Here is a 13,793-nt window from a genome sequence, read left to right as displayed (position 1 = left end):
GTGGGGACGGGTCTGTCACTGTGTAACACTGGGGTACGGTACCGGTGGGGACGGGTCTGTCACTGTGTAACACTGGGGTACGGTACCGGTGGGGACGGGTCTGTCACTGCAGTACCATGATGTGTGGTTGCCATGTTATGCTTGCTTAGGGTCAGTTAAAGATAATAATTTGTTTATCCCTCCTGAGCTTTTCAATGTCTCCAGTTCCCATTGAAATCTCTGCGCTGCTTTCACTGAAGGGGTTGTACGGACATTATTTCTGCTCCCTGACCCAGTTGATGCATGCACTGGACTCACGATCCAATGTCCTCTCTTCATTTTCTGTATTTTGCCTTTATCCAGTTTGGCGGTAACCCGTTCACAGCATTGGGAGGAGGCTCCGACAGCAACGCCCAACCGTCCCGAACTGAGAATAGGGAGCCCTTACCGAATCCCTGGGTCCCGACGTCACCAGCCTCCCCGGCTACCGGCTCAAGTAGTGAGGGAGGGAACAGCACAAACCAGACGACACAGCCTGTATCGAACCCCTTCGGTATTAACGCTGGAACCCTCGGGAACGGTATGTAACCTGCAGGTGGCCTTGGTCTTTAGAACCCTGTGAATCCACAAAGGTGTTGCAGCAAATGCCTCCATTCCTTATCATAATCTGGACAATAAGATGAAAAGGGTTACTAGAAAAAAGAAATTTGACCTCTTCAGCCCACTTGTTATCCATCAAATAATACTCCCCAGGACAGGGACTGATACAGAGTAAAGCTCCATCCACACTGTCCACCATCAAACATTCCCAGGGACAGTATGGGGTTAGATACAGAGTAAAGCTCCTCAATACTGTTCCCCCATTAAACACTCCCAGGGGCAGCATAGGGTTAGATACAGAGTAAAGCTCTCTCCACACTGTTTTCACAACCTCCAACCCGCCCAAATCAAACACCTCGCAGGACAGGGACAGCATGGGGTTAGTTAGATACAGAATAAAGCTCCCTCTTAGCGTTTAAACTGAAAGTAAAGCTTGCTGTCCTCTTACATTGAGTGTAAAGCTACTTTGACACTGACCCCGTCTCACAGTCCCAGGACATGGGAAGCATGGAGTTAGATAGTAAAACTCTCACTATGTTGTTACCACCTCTATATTGTTGACAGTACTTAATCTTTGCCCTGTACCAGCGGCTCATCCCTGCATTTTTTCCTCAAACATCAGAACTTCTGCCTTCTCTGGTCTCTCTGCCACAACCAACTTTCCTGCGAAAGTTACACACTTTCTGGTGCTTGCTGTTGCAGTGCCTAGGCTGGCCTCCAGAGGGTGTGCTTGTGCAGCTTGACGTCTTGCCAGCCCTTGCAGAGTGATGGGAGGAGCTTTGTGCACACGTGTGAGGAATGGCCTTTGCTAGCTCTTCTGGCTGGGGAGTCAGGGTGGTCAGTGGTCCTCCCTTGAGCCATTCGCTCGTCCTAGCTCACTGATCGCATTTTCCGTTTCGGTGGTGGAGTGTTTGGCGAGAGCTGCTGATTGAACAGAAGGAAGCTCATGAAGAGAGTATTACTGATTAGTTGCTGGGCAGTTGGTGCAGCGATCATGAAGGCAGACAGTTTGAGGAGGACCCAGGCCTGCACTGCTCTGGTCTGGTTCTGACTCCCCTTAAAGTGGGCTGGGCACAAGAGGTGGGGAAATCATGCCTGGTGTCCTGTCAGGGTACAAGGGCATGTCAGCCTAGAATAGCTGCTGTCTGTCATGGGGCCGTATTTCACAGATCCCTGAAGTCGACAGAGCACGTGAATAGGATAGTTAAGAAGGCAAATGGGACACTTGCTTTCATCAGTCGTGGCATAGAGTATAAGAGCAAGGAGGTAATGTTGCAGTTATACAGAGCATTGGTCAGGCCACAGCTGGAGGTACTGTGTGTAGTTCTGGTCACCTCTACATGAAGAATGTGATAGCACTAGAGGGGCTACAGAGGAGGTTCACCAGGATGTTGCCTGGGTTGGAGAAATTGAGCTATAAGGAGAGACTAGATAGGCTTGGATTGTTTTCTTTAGAGCAGAGAAGACTGAGGTGGAACATGATTGTGGTGTATATGATTGAGGAGTACGGACAGACTGAATAGAGAATAGCTGTTTCCCATAGTTGAGGGCATAGTTTTAGGGTAAGGGGCAGGAGATTGAGGGGATTTGAGAAAAAGCTCATTCAGCGAGTGGTGAGAATCTGGAATGCACTCCCCGCTAAGGTAGTAGAGGTCAGAAACCTTAAAACCTTCAAAAAATATATTTGGATGAGCACTTCAAATATCGTAACATTCAGGGATAAAAGGCAAGTGCTGGAAATTGGGATTAGCACAGGTTTAGTGGTAGTTATGTTGGTGCAGATTCATTGGTCTGGATGGCCTTTTCTGCACTGTATGATTCTATGAGAAGGAATAGCGTGATGTTCAGAGATGTTATTGAACGCCTCTGGAGCAGATGTGTTCTTCAGTCTCGGCCTTTTGGCTCAGAGGTTGTACACTACCACTACACTACAAGAACCACCTGACTTAAATCTAGTCAAGTTGGCTAACTTGTCTGGCTGCAAAGGTGGTGGATGTATAAGTGAGGATGTTTTTGTCGCATTTGTACACAGCCCCAGTGTAACTCCAGCTGCAGTACCGTGTGCAGCTTTGCTCTCTTTATCGAAGAAAATATGTAATTCAGTGGAAGCAGGTTCAGAGAAGGTTCACTTGACTGACTCCAGGACTGGTGGGTTTTCACACGAGGCTGCATTGAGCCTATACCTACTGGAGTTTCACAGAGTGAGAGGTGATCTCCTTGAGACTTACAAGATCCTGAAGGACATTGAAAGGGTGGATGATGGGAAAACATTTACCTCTCGGCGGCGGTGGGGTGGGGTCTAGAGCTTGAGAGGCAGTAAAGAAAAGGTAAAGGGGGTGGGGGGGGTGTCTCCCATTTGAGACAGAGACGAGGAGTATTCTCTCTGGAGGTTGAGCGTTGCTGGTATTCTCTTCTCCAGTGAGCAGCGGAGGATGGCTCATGAATACTTTCACAGCAAAGGTGGAAAGGTTCTTGACTCGAGTGGCCAGGGAGAAACAAGGAGTTGAGGCCACAGTCAAATCAGCCACGATCTTCTAGAATGGTGCAGCAGGCCCGAGAGGCAGAGTAGCCTGTCCCTGCACCCAATCTGTGTGGGGTTGTACTCTTGGGGCTAGGAAGGCCTCATGCATGTTGGGGGAAGGGGTTTTGTCCCCCCTATTGGGGGGAGTGGAGGTGCACTTTGGGGTTTGTCTCGGTGATGGCGCAGTTTCACTAGAAGCAGCTGTCAGCACTTTCAAGCGCCCTGCCGTGTTCCTCATTAATTTCTCTCCGTCTGTTCTTCCTTCAGGAATGTTCAACAGCCCGGGGATGCAGAGCCTAATGCAACAGATCTCAGAGAACCCACAGCTAATACAGAACATGCTGTCGGCGCCGTACATGAGGAGCATGATGCAGTCCCTGTCCCAGAATCCTGACCTCGCCTCACAGGTAGTGGGTCACTCAGCCAGTGACAAGGGAACTGCCTGTCCCCACTCAGCCAAGTAGCATCACCACCACCAGCAATGTGGTTGACTCTTAACTGCCCTCTGGGCAATTAGGGATGGGCAATAAATGCTGCCTAGCCAGCGACATCCTCATCCTGTGAATGAATAAAGAAAAAGCGAACCTTCAGCCTGGGCTTCCCTCAGCAGCTGCTTACCTGCCTGTGACTCTGCTTTGGGATCTACCGGATTGACCTGCCCGTTCCCTGGTCAGCCCGGGAGATCCACAAGGATCTGAGAGAATGATGGGCGCTGGAAGGTTCGGCACAGACCTCTGCTGGTGCTGACCCTTTCAACGGCAGTGCAGACGTCAGCTGTTTTCTGTGTGACTGTTGAGTCATCCGTTCGGTGGCCGTTCAGGCTGTCATCTCAGTCCCAGCACTTCTGAGAAAGAGACCGAGTTAGTCCCACAGCCCAACTACTACCCCCCCCCCCCCCCCCCAAACTCTGAATGGCCTCTCTCGGCTGCCTGTTACTGGTTTGGTCAGTAGTTGCCTGACAAAGCACTTGGAACATTAACCGATCTTCCTGTTTTGATGCCACCTGAACTGTGTACTTCATAGGAGCCATTTGGCCCATTGGGCCTTTTCCGTCTTTCAGTTTGATCCTGGCTGATCATTTACCTCAGCCCCTTTTAATGCACTATCCCCTTGATATCTTTAATATCTAGAAATGTGTCTGCCCTCTGGATGTGCCTTGTTGTGCTTATTTGTCGCTGGGTGGCAGGGATCCCCAGTGGAGGGCGCTCTATGTGGGAGTTCTCCCGTTTTCCATCATACACTTGGTTTGGAGAATGTTGCACGCAGCAGATGCGTGTAACCGTAGATTGTGGTGGATGACAGACTCCCAGCCCGACTCCTTATTTTGCAGCACTGTGGAGTCCGTGGACCATGTTTATGTCGCTTGTGAGTGTTTGCACTCTCTGTTCAGTTATTTGAAAAATCTTTTGTGTTTTTGGCTGCACTTCAGCCCCATACTCCTGATGTTTGGGCACCCAGTGCGGAGGGGGTGTGGGCAGATCAGGGGAGCTCCTCACGGGTCTGCTCCTGGCCAGGCTGGCTATATACAGGTTCAGGGCCTTGGAGGCGGGTCATCTCTGCTGACTGCCTGCCCCTCTTCCATGGTTATGTTCTTGCCTGGGTTTTCTTGGAGAAGGAGCACGTGGTGTCCATCGATGCCTTTAGAGAGAGGTGGACAGCGTGGCCAATACAGTGTTTTATTTCCCCCACCAACTCCATTTTGATTTGTCCCTTTCTGCTCTCCCTACCTCTCCCTTCACTACTTAGTTGGATGCACTGCAGTTTTTACTGGCAGTGGTTGCTAGTTTAAAAAATAAAGCACTATTTAGCAATCTTATCAATCTCAATCATGAATATACTCGATGACTGAGCTGCCCACAGCCCTTTGCTCTGGAGAGTTCCTAAGGTTCACTGAGCTCGATTTCTCCTTGTCTCGGTCCTAAATGGCTGCCCCCTTATTTTAGACAGCCCTTCCAGCTGGGGGCATGGGGGAGAATATCCTTCCTGCATCTTCCCTATAAGAAACATTGTCCACTCTAGCACTATTTGTGTCGAATGGCACACAAAGGGTGCCTTCACTCCGTTAAGATATATCCTGTCAGGGGCAGGTCTGTGTGTTTTCCGGTTGCTTCCTCTTTGTTCATTGGAGATGCCTCAGGAGCTAATGGCGTTTGCTGACCTCCGAGCTTCACATTGTGAGTATCAGGCTGAACAGACCTCAGTTGTCACCTCCATTTTCCCTTTCCAGTGACCTTGTTGCAATGCTGCTCTGGACCCGGGCGCTCCTGCCTTAAAGCCAAATGGTTACTATGCAGAAGGGCTGTTGGCCACAAGATTTATTTGCACTTGTCAATGCCCTTAATGTCACTTCCTGCCATTGTAGCGCCCATGACCAGGAAAGGCTGCACAGTCGTTGCACAGTTGGCAAAGTACGCCATTACCTAACACCCACTTCCTGCAAGGGCCCAGGAACAGCGCAGCAGGGTGCATGCTCAGTCGCTCACTGAGACCCTGTGCCGTTTGACGTGAAGAATATTCCAGACTCCCCAGGTTGCTGGTACTCCTGTGTAAATCCCTGGACCACACAACCCATGTATGTGAACACGAATGTGGTGCAGCCTCGCTGTGCAGGGGGTTTGCAAACAACTTCAGTCACTTGTGATACCATCACCCCACCCCACCCCCCCCAAAAATCTGAGAAAGACAGTTTGGCCCTAAATTTATTCAGGCTTCCTGTTTCTCACTTTTCAGCGCTTAAGGGTTCATGAGTCCTCTTTGTCTATGTGCATGTGGCTTGTGTACCTGACTTCTCTAATGATTACCCCTCTCCCTCCCCATCCTTCCTCTGTGTGTGTGTGTGTGTCTGCTGTAGTTGTCTTCCCTAACAATTCTCCCTTGTTCCTTCCTGCAGATCTTGATGAATAACCCCTTGTTTGCTGGCAACACACAGCTGCAGGATCAACTCCGTCTCCAGATGCCTGTCTTCTTGCAGCAGGTAAAGCTCGCTCTCGGCCGCTGTTTAGGTGCTGCTTATCCAGCTGCCTCACTCAGCCCTTAGAGCAGCAAGTCAGGGCACTGGGGGAAAGGGAAGACTTGGCACTTGGCATAAAACCACCGTAGCCCTAAATTAACAAGCTTGTGTTCAGCATGAGGAGGAATGGGGGGAAATACTGGGGAAAAACACTAATCTGATCAGAGCTGTTTGGACAATGTAAAGGGAGTTTTACTTTGTATCTAACTCTGTGCTATCCCTGTCCTTGGGAGTGTTTGATAGGGGACAGTGCAGAGAGAGCTTTACTCTATATCTAACCCTGTGCTGTTCCTGTTCTGGGAGTGTTTGATGGGGGCGGACAGTGTAGAAGGAGCTTTACTCTGTATCTAACCCCATGCTGTCCCTGCCAGAGAAGTGTTTGGGAACAATGCAGAGAGAGCTTTACTCTGTATCTAACCCTGTGCTGTCCCTGCTTAAGATGAGGGTGATGGAGGAGATGATGGTCTAATTGCTGGCAAGTTGACTCCAGCCTCAGTATGTAGTTGGGGACATTGACTTTGGGAAGCCATTGATGTCTCACTTGGGGGTCAGCAGTGATGTACTAGGAACCTCTGGGGGGGACACTGGTTCAAACCCCATCATGGACTGTGGTAGAATTTAAATTCAATCAGTAAAATCTGGAATTGGAAGCTTGTGCTAGTGTTGATGACCGTGACAACCACCATTGATCAAAAAGATATCGGTTTCACTGATTAAGGTAGGTAATCGACTGTGTTGACCACTGCGATGGTGTCGACTCTTAACTGCTCTCTGAAATGTCGTAAGACAGACACTGTTCAATAAGTAATTAGGGCCAGGGCAGCAATGATGACCACGTGCCAAGGAAGAGTAAATTTGTGTTCTAACCCTAATCCTCAGTTCCTAGCGGATAGTGTGTGGAATTTGAGTTCTTGTTTTATTCTCAAGGCGTGAACCTTTTCCTCTGTCCTAAGGCTGTATGTTAAAGGTTAAAGCCACTGTCAAGGCAGGCACCTTGTTGCACTTTCCTTTTATATTTGTGAGGTTAAACAGTTATGTGAAAGATGATCCAGTGTGAACTGGTCCACATGTGGTTGACTCTCACTTGCCCTCTGAAATAGCCTAGCAAGCCATTCAGTTGTACCAATCGCTATAAAAATCTCAAAGAAATGAGACCGGACGGATCACCTGACATCGACCTAGGCACCGGAAAAGATAACGGCAGAAACAGCCCTGTTGACCCTGCAAAGTCCTCCTCACTAACATCTGGGGCTGGTGCCAAAATTAAGTGAGCTGTCTCACAGACTAGTCACCTTCCAAACCCATGACCACTTCTATCGAGAAGGGCAATAGGATGAACGCCAGGGATAGGGAATTGAAAACCAGAGGGCATTAGTTTAAGGTGAGAGGGGATAGATTTAAGAAGGACCTGAGGGGCAAATTCCTCAATCAGAGAGGGATGCGTATATGGAATGGGCTGCCGGAGAAAGTAGTTGAGGCAGATACAATAGCAACCATTTAAAAACCATTTGGATAGGTACCTGGATGAGAAGGGTTTAGAGGGATATGGACCAAATGCAAGCAATTGGAATTAGCTGAGTCAGCATGGACCAGTTTGGGCTGAAGGGTCTGTTTCCATGCTGTATTGCTGTATGACAAGGATAGCAGACATATGGGAGCATCACCACCTTCAAGTGCCCCTCTGAGCCACTCACCATCGTGACTTGGAAATATATCGCTGTTGCTTCAGTGTTGGTGGGTCAAAATACTGGAATTGGCTCCCTAAGGGACATTGTGGGTCAACCTGCAGCGGTTCAAGAAGAGTAGCTCACCCCCACCTTCTCAGGGTGTCTAGGGCCAAGCAATAAATGCTGGCCAGTCAGCGAAACCCACATCCCAAATATGAATACATAAAAAGAAACCTGCAGAAGATAGAGGGAGTTTAAAATTGAAAGGTTTGGATAGCGTAGTTGGGAGGGTGATGTATAAAATCTGGCAGCTGGGTTGGTAACTAAGGGACACCCAGTGTGGAGAATTGGCAAAAGCAGAAGAGGGCTGAGATGCGTGGATTTTTTTTTTTGTTTGAGGCAGCGAGTTGTGGTGACCTGGGATACGCTGCCTGAAACGGAGCAGGTTCAATAGGAACTTTCAAGTGGAGTGTGAAAGTTGAGAAATTGATGAAGGTGAAGGATTTGCTGCACAGGAAAGGAGTGGGAGGAAGAGGGCACGTTGGAGAATGCTCTCAAAGAGCCCAGTACATCTACGATGGGTGGAGTGACCTGGCTACTGTCTCTCCTCCAGATGCAGAATCCTGATGTGTTGTCGGTGATGACCAACCCCCGGGCCATGCAGGCTTTGCTCCAGATCCAACAGGGTTTGCAGACGCTGCAGAACGAAGCACCAGGACTCCTGCCAGGGTACGGGCACACATTGCACATGTGACTCTCCAGAATTGGACACCAGTTTCCTGCTCTATATGTCATACAGGCTGAACTGTCTGAATCCTCAGGAGATAATTCCCCTCTTCCCCACCATGTCACAGTATGTAGGTACTGCACAGGCTCACACCTCTTGCACTGTTTCCACCTGAAGGGAATCCACTGCACGCTTCTCCCTCTCTCCCTCACCTACCCGTTGGACTTGGCTTCTCTGAAGAGTGGCATGTCCTTACCCAGTACGGTTAGATTTGCTCTGACTGGTCTGAGGGCAGTCTGCTTTGTGGGACTGGGGCATGTGGCCGAGGAGAGTGTGATGTGTTCTCGGGAGGGGACAGTGTAACCCACAGGCCCATTGTCTACAGTGTGTAGCTACAAGAGCAGGTCAGAGGCTGGGAATCCAGCAGCGAGTGACTCACCGCCTGACTATCCCCAAAGCCTGTCCCACCGTCGACAAGACAAAAGTTAGGAGTATGATGGAACACTCCCCACTTGCCTGGATGGGGCAGCTCCGACAATACTCAAGAAGCCCAAAACCATCCAGGATAAAGCAGCCCCGCTTGATTGGCATCGCAATCACAAACATCCACTCCCTCCGCCACTGACACTCAGTCACAGCAGTGTGTACCATCTCCAGTGACTCCCCCAAGGCTCCTTAGACAACACCTTCCAAACTGGTGACCTGTACCCCCTAGAAGGACAAGGGCAGCAGATACATGGGAACACCAGCCCCCTGCAAGTTCCCCTCCGAGCCCCGAACACGCACGCACCATCCTAACGTGAAAATATGATGACTGTTCCCTCGGGGTCAAAATGCCGGGAATCCCTTCCTAACGGCACTGTGCAGGGTGTCCCTATGCCACACGGGGTTGCTGCAGCAGTTCGCAAGGGGGCAATTAGAGATGGCTGATAAATGCTGGGTCCAACCAGTGAAGCTGCTGTGTACAGACAAATGGGTCATTGAAGAGCTTGTGGTGATGCTTTGTTTCCTCCCACCCAGATTCAGTCCCGCTGCTCCTGGTTCCGTCGGCGGAGTGGGTGGGCTCGGAAGTCTTAGCAGTGGCTCGACGCCCACGACGACGGCGGCATCGTCAGCGGCACCCACCACGCAGAGCACTGGGGGCATCAACACCAGTCCGGAGAGCCCGGCATCCGTGGGCCCTGGGGCTGGGGCCAGCAACCCACAGCAGCAGTTGATGCAGCAGATGTTACAGATGTTAGCAGGGGCTAACACTCAAGTAAGGAGCATTCATCGTATCCCATGCTGTCTAATGCAGTAACCGGTGTTCAATGATTGATTGTTGGGTCACACCAGACTCTGCAAAGCGATGTACTCAAACCGCAATCCACTCAGAATGTGCGTTTACATAACATTCATTGAAGTTATCATAGAATCCCTACAGTGTGAACGAAGGCCATTCAGCCCATTGAGTCCACACCGACCCACCAAAGAGCATCCTATCAAGAACCCCCCACCTCAATCCCTCTAACCCTGCATCCTGTGGCCAATCCACCCTAACCTGCACATCTTTGTGACTGTAGGGGGAGACCGGAACATCCAGAGGAAATCCACGTAGACCTGGGGAGAATGTGCAAACTCCACGCAGACAGTCGCCCAAGAGTGAGAATTGAACCCGGGTCCCTAACACGATGAGGCAACCTGCTGCCCCTCCCATTCCGTGTGCTCCGATGCCCCAGAGTGCTTGACACAGAATAAGTTACAATTGAAGTATGATCACTGGCTGAATCTAGGCAATGCACCAGTCAAGCTGTGTACAGCAGTGTGCTAGTGACGCAGTGTTAGTTGAGGATTAGACATTGGCCCGGTGCTATGGAGCTACCCACTTTCCTTCCAGCGTGGCTATTGGACCTTCCATATGGCACAGTTCCCTTTCAGAGGTCTGAAAGTTTCTGACCGTATTGTTCACATTCCCCAAGCTGCTCAGCTACCAGGGAGCCAATCTCGTAGCTGTTGGCAGGCAGAAGGTCTTTGTCAGCACTGCATAGACCAATCAGCTACTTGTAGATGGCCGAATCTCCCTTCGCGCACACCTCTTAGTGCTAGTTCCTCCGTGACTAACCTTGCCCTGCTGCTTTAACAAACAGCAGTGTAGACACCACTTACAATGAGCTTCTAAAAAATGTAGTAATCCTTGGTTTTAAAGTAAACAGTTACTTTCCCATTTCAGTCTACAGTTGGAAATACAGGACAATAAAAGATTTTAGTCTTTGTATGATTGACAGTCAGCAGAATTGGATTTTGTGATTCTCCTGGTTGTCAGTGTTGTCCCATGTAATTGACACTGATCACCTAACATGCGATGTGATGGTAATATCACTGGACTAGCTACTCGGAGCCTCAGGTTCGAATCCCACTACAGCAGATGGTGAAATTTCAATTCAAAAATCCGGAAGGTGAGGGGATAGGAGGAGGAGAGAGAAAAGCTATTTAATGGTGACCAAGTAATCATTGTTGATTGTTGTAAAAAACCTCATTTCAGTCACTAGCATCCTTGAGGAAAGGAAATTGTCCTTACCTGGTCTGGCCGACATGTGACTCCGGACTCACATGGGATGAGGGCAGTAGATCTGGAGTCACATGTACACTAGACAGTTTAAGGATGGCAGCTTCCTTCCCTAAAGGACGTTAGTGAGTCAGATGAGTGTTTCCTGACAATCGACAACGGATTCACGATCATCATTGATCCGTTATTCCCAGATTTTTGTTGAATTCAAATTCCACCATCTGCAGCAGGATTCAAACCCAGGTCCCCAGAACATTACCTGGGTCTCTGGATTAACAGTCCAGTGATAATACCACTAGGCCATCACCTCCCCTTAGATGTGGTTGATTCCTCGCTGCCCTCTGGTCAGTTATGTGGGCATTAAATGCAGGCCTAGCCAACGCTGGCCTCATCCCGTGAATGAATTAGATTAAAAACGAGGTCTGGGAGCCTCAAGTCATCATCGTTCGAACTACAACAGGACAGTAATGCACAAAGCTGCTTAACCTTCCAGTAGAACAAAGACCATTTACTAATTGCTTCTTCCCTCCTCACCCCTTGCAGGTACAAAACCCTGAAGTGCGATTTCAGCAGCAACTGGAGCAGCTCAGCGCGATGGGTTTCATTAACCGTGAGGCCAACCTTCAGGCACTCATAGCCACTGGAGGTGACATAAACGCTGCTATCGAGAGACTTCTGGGCTCGCAGCCCTCTTAAACACGGGAGGAAGAGCCCCCCGCCTCTGGCGTTCCCACCATTTTATTTTATTCTGCAGCGGGAGAGCAGGCTCCTCAGGAGGATAGTAAACTGACATTTTCAGTCAGTGATACAAAACACGCACGGGGGAAAAAAAACAAACAGCTCGTTCGAAACTCATCTCCACCCCTTTACAGTACGTATCGTCCAGTGCTTTAATTGAAAACAACACTGTTTGTCCTGTTGACTTGTAAAAAAAAAGGAAAAGACATGCACACACACAGACATACACACACTGACGCTGTACAGCATTTGTTGGCCTGGTTTTCTCCCCCCACCCTGCCCGTCTCCCACTTTGCTTCTGTGTTCTGTATTTGCTATCAGAGCCTGGATCCAGTGGTTTAAAAAAAATCAAAATGTGAACATAGCATAAAAAAAAATTGCTAATGGCTTGAGTCACTCTCCTCATTTTAAAAGCCTTTGGCCCCACCTCACACTGCCCTCCCCCCAATCCCCCTTTGCACCTTAAGCAGCTGCATGCCTCCCTTGGGGGCAAATCCCCCTCGTGTTCTGCATTCTCCTGACCACGGAGCTCAGACTGTCAACGCTGGGTTTTCACTCTGTCGTCTGAGTTTGGTGGTGGGATTGGTTTGTGCTTATTTTCCATCAGCACGGATTTTTCTGCACCTCGTAGGGTTGGGAGGGGTGCTTAATGCTCCCAGTTTGTCAAGAAAGGCTCTGGTTTGTAATTTGGTCACTTCATGTTTTTGTTCTAACAGTTCTGTGTTGCTTGTTGACCGAAGAGCAAGTTAACCCCGACTTGCACTACGGATGCTCTGTATCTTCTGTGACATGCCTTTGTTCCTGAACCCTTGACCTTCTTAACCCAAATCCTAACTTTGTCCTTGATATTTCCGATTTGCCTGCCCTCCCCCACCCCCCAACCCGACAGTTTTTCCTTTTGGGGTAAGGGAACTGATTTCCACGTTTCTACTCCCTCCTTTTGTTTGAAGGAAACACTTCCTGACATCACCAGGTTCTGTACCCTCGTTCCCCTCCCGTGTTCTGGATTTTTTTTTCCTCCCATCCCTCTATTTCTGCCCCCCCAGCCCAAACCAAGGGAAATAGTTTCTTCCAATCAAACCTATCGAAGCCTTTAACCACCTTAGATGCTTTGATTAGATCACCCTGTATTCAAGGGAATGGAAATTGTTTTTGTGTAAATACAGTAGCATAGCCAGTTTTCAGAAGTGGTGATCATATTTGAACACAGTAAGGATCATTAAAGGTAATGTTGTGGATGCAAAACATTTAAATTTTCAAAAGGTTTTGCCTAAGGAAACTGATAGAAGATATACCTCCTTTCAGTGTGTGGCACAAATGGGTAGTGAACTGACTTCAAAATGAACTACAGAAATTGGGTAAAAGTAATTTTACCTGGACAATCCAAATGTTGGGAATAGAACTCCACAAGAATCATTGTTCACCAATTACACAATTCTGCAACGTTTTACAATAAATTTAAAATAAAGAGTTGGGACAAGGTACAGGGCAGGGATCAAACTTAGTTTGTTTTCTGGAGGCTCCTTTTGACATTTTCTTGAGGTCTAGTTTTTAGGGATGTTTTGGGATATTCAGTTTCAATTTTACGTAAAAACCTTCCCTTCTGTTTTGTGTTGGATTCCACCCCCCACCCCCCAGTGTTTACTTTTTGGATAGGTGAAGTAGTAAAAATGCAACATATAGCCCCCAGTAGTTGAGGACTCCAGCCTTGCTTAAGGGAAAGAGATGTGCTGTCAAGGGTTTTCTTGCACGTGAGGACAATCACAAGAATCCCAAATCTCAAAGGGGACACCAATTTATGCTGCATGAGAAGTGCGTGCTGATGGGTTGGTAAGTAGGCTCTTGATTGGTCGGGGTGTTGCCATGGAGAAAGAAAATTGGCAGCTGACTCATCTGGTGCATTCTCCATGGTGATGTCTCCACCAATCAGAACGCATTTGCCAGCCAGTCAGCACCCTTTCCTCGTGCGGTAAAAATTGTTGTTCCCTTGGTGAGATTTGGTTTTC

The 13,793-nt window shown here is 48.9% G+C and overlaps 1 protein-coding gene across 2 annotated transcripts in view; it reads left to right on the top strand.

Annotated features, from left to right (window-relative positions):
• The window catches only part of ubqln4 (ubiquilin 4), a 24,927-nt gene extending 11,893 nt beyond the window's left edge, over positions 1–13,034 (top strand). The window contains exons 5-10 of one of the 2 annotated variants that reach the window (XM_048620342.1): positions 343–559; positions 3,368–3,507; positions 5,991–6,074; positions 8,391–8,506; positions 9,525–9,762; positions 11,593–13,034. In XM_048620342.1, coding sequence (XP_048476299.1) covers positions 343–559; positions 3,368–3,507; positions 5,991–6,074; positions 8,391–8,506; positions 9,525–9,762; positions 11,593–11,745 — 948 coding nt within the window. In that variant the 3' untranslated portion in view covers positions 11,746–13,034. Of the gene's footprint in view, positions 1–342; positions 560–3,367; positions 3,511–5,990; positions 6,075–8,390; positions 8,507–9,524; positions 9,763–11,592 lie in introns of both variants that reach the window. The other variant, XM_048620341.1, reaches the window with a different exon arrangement.
• Positions 13,035–13,793: the final 759 nt, after the last annotated feature.

This window comes from Rhincodon typus, chromosome 46, assembly GCF_021869965.1.
Source record: "Rhincodon typus isolate 14 chromosome 46, sRhiTyp1.1, whole genome shotgun sequence".
Classification (NCBI taxonomy): Eukaryota; Metazoa; Chordata; class Chondrichthyes; order Orectolobiformes; family Rhincodontidae; genus Rhincodon; species Rhincodon typus.
Note: the sequence above shows the minus strand (reverse complement) of the source record. Positions and strands in the feature narration are given on the sequence as shown.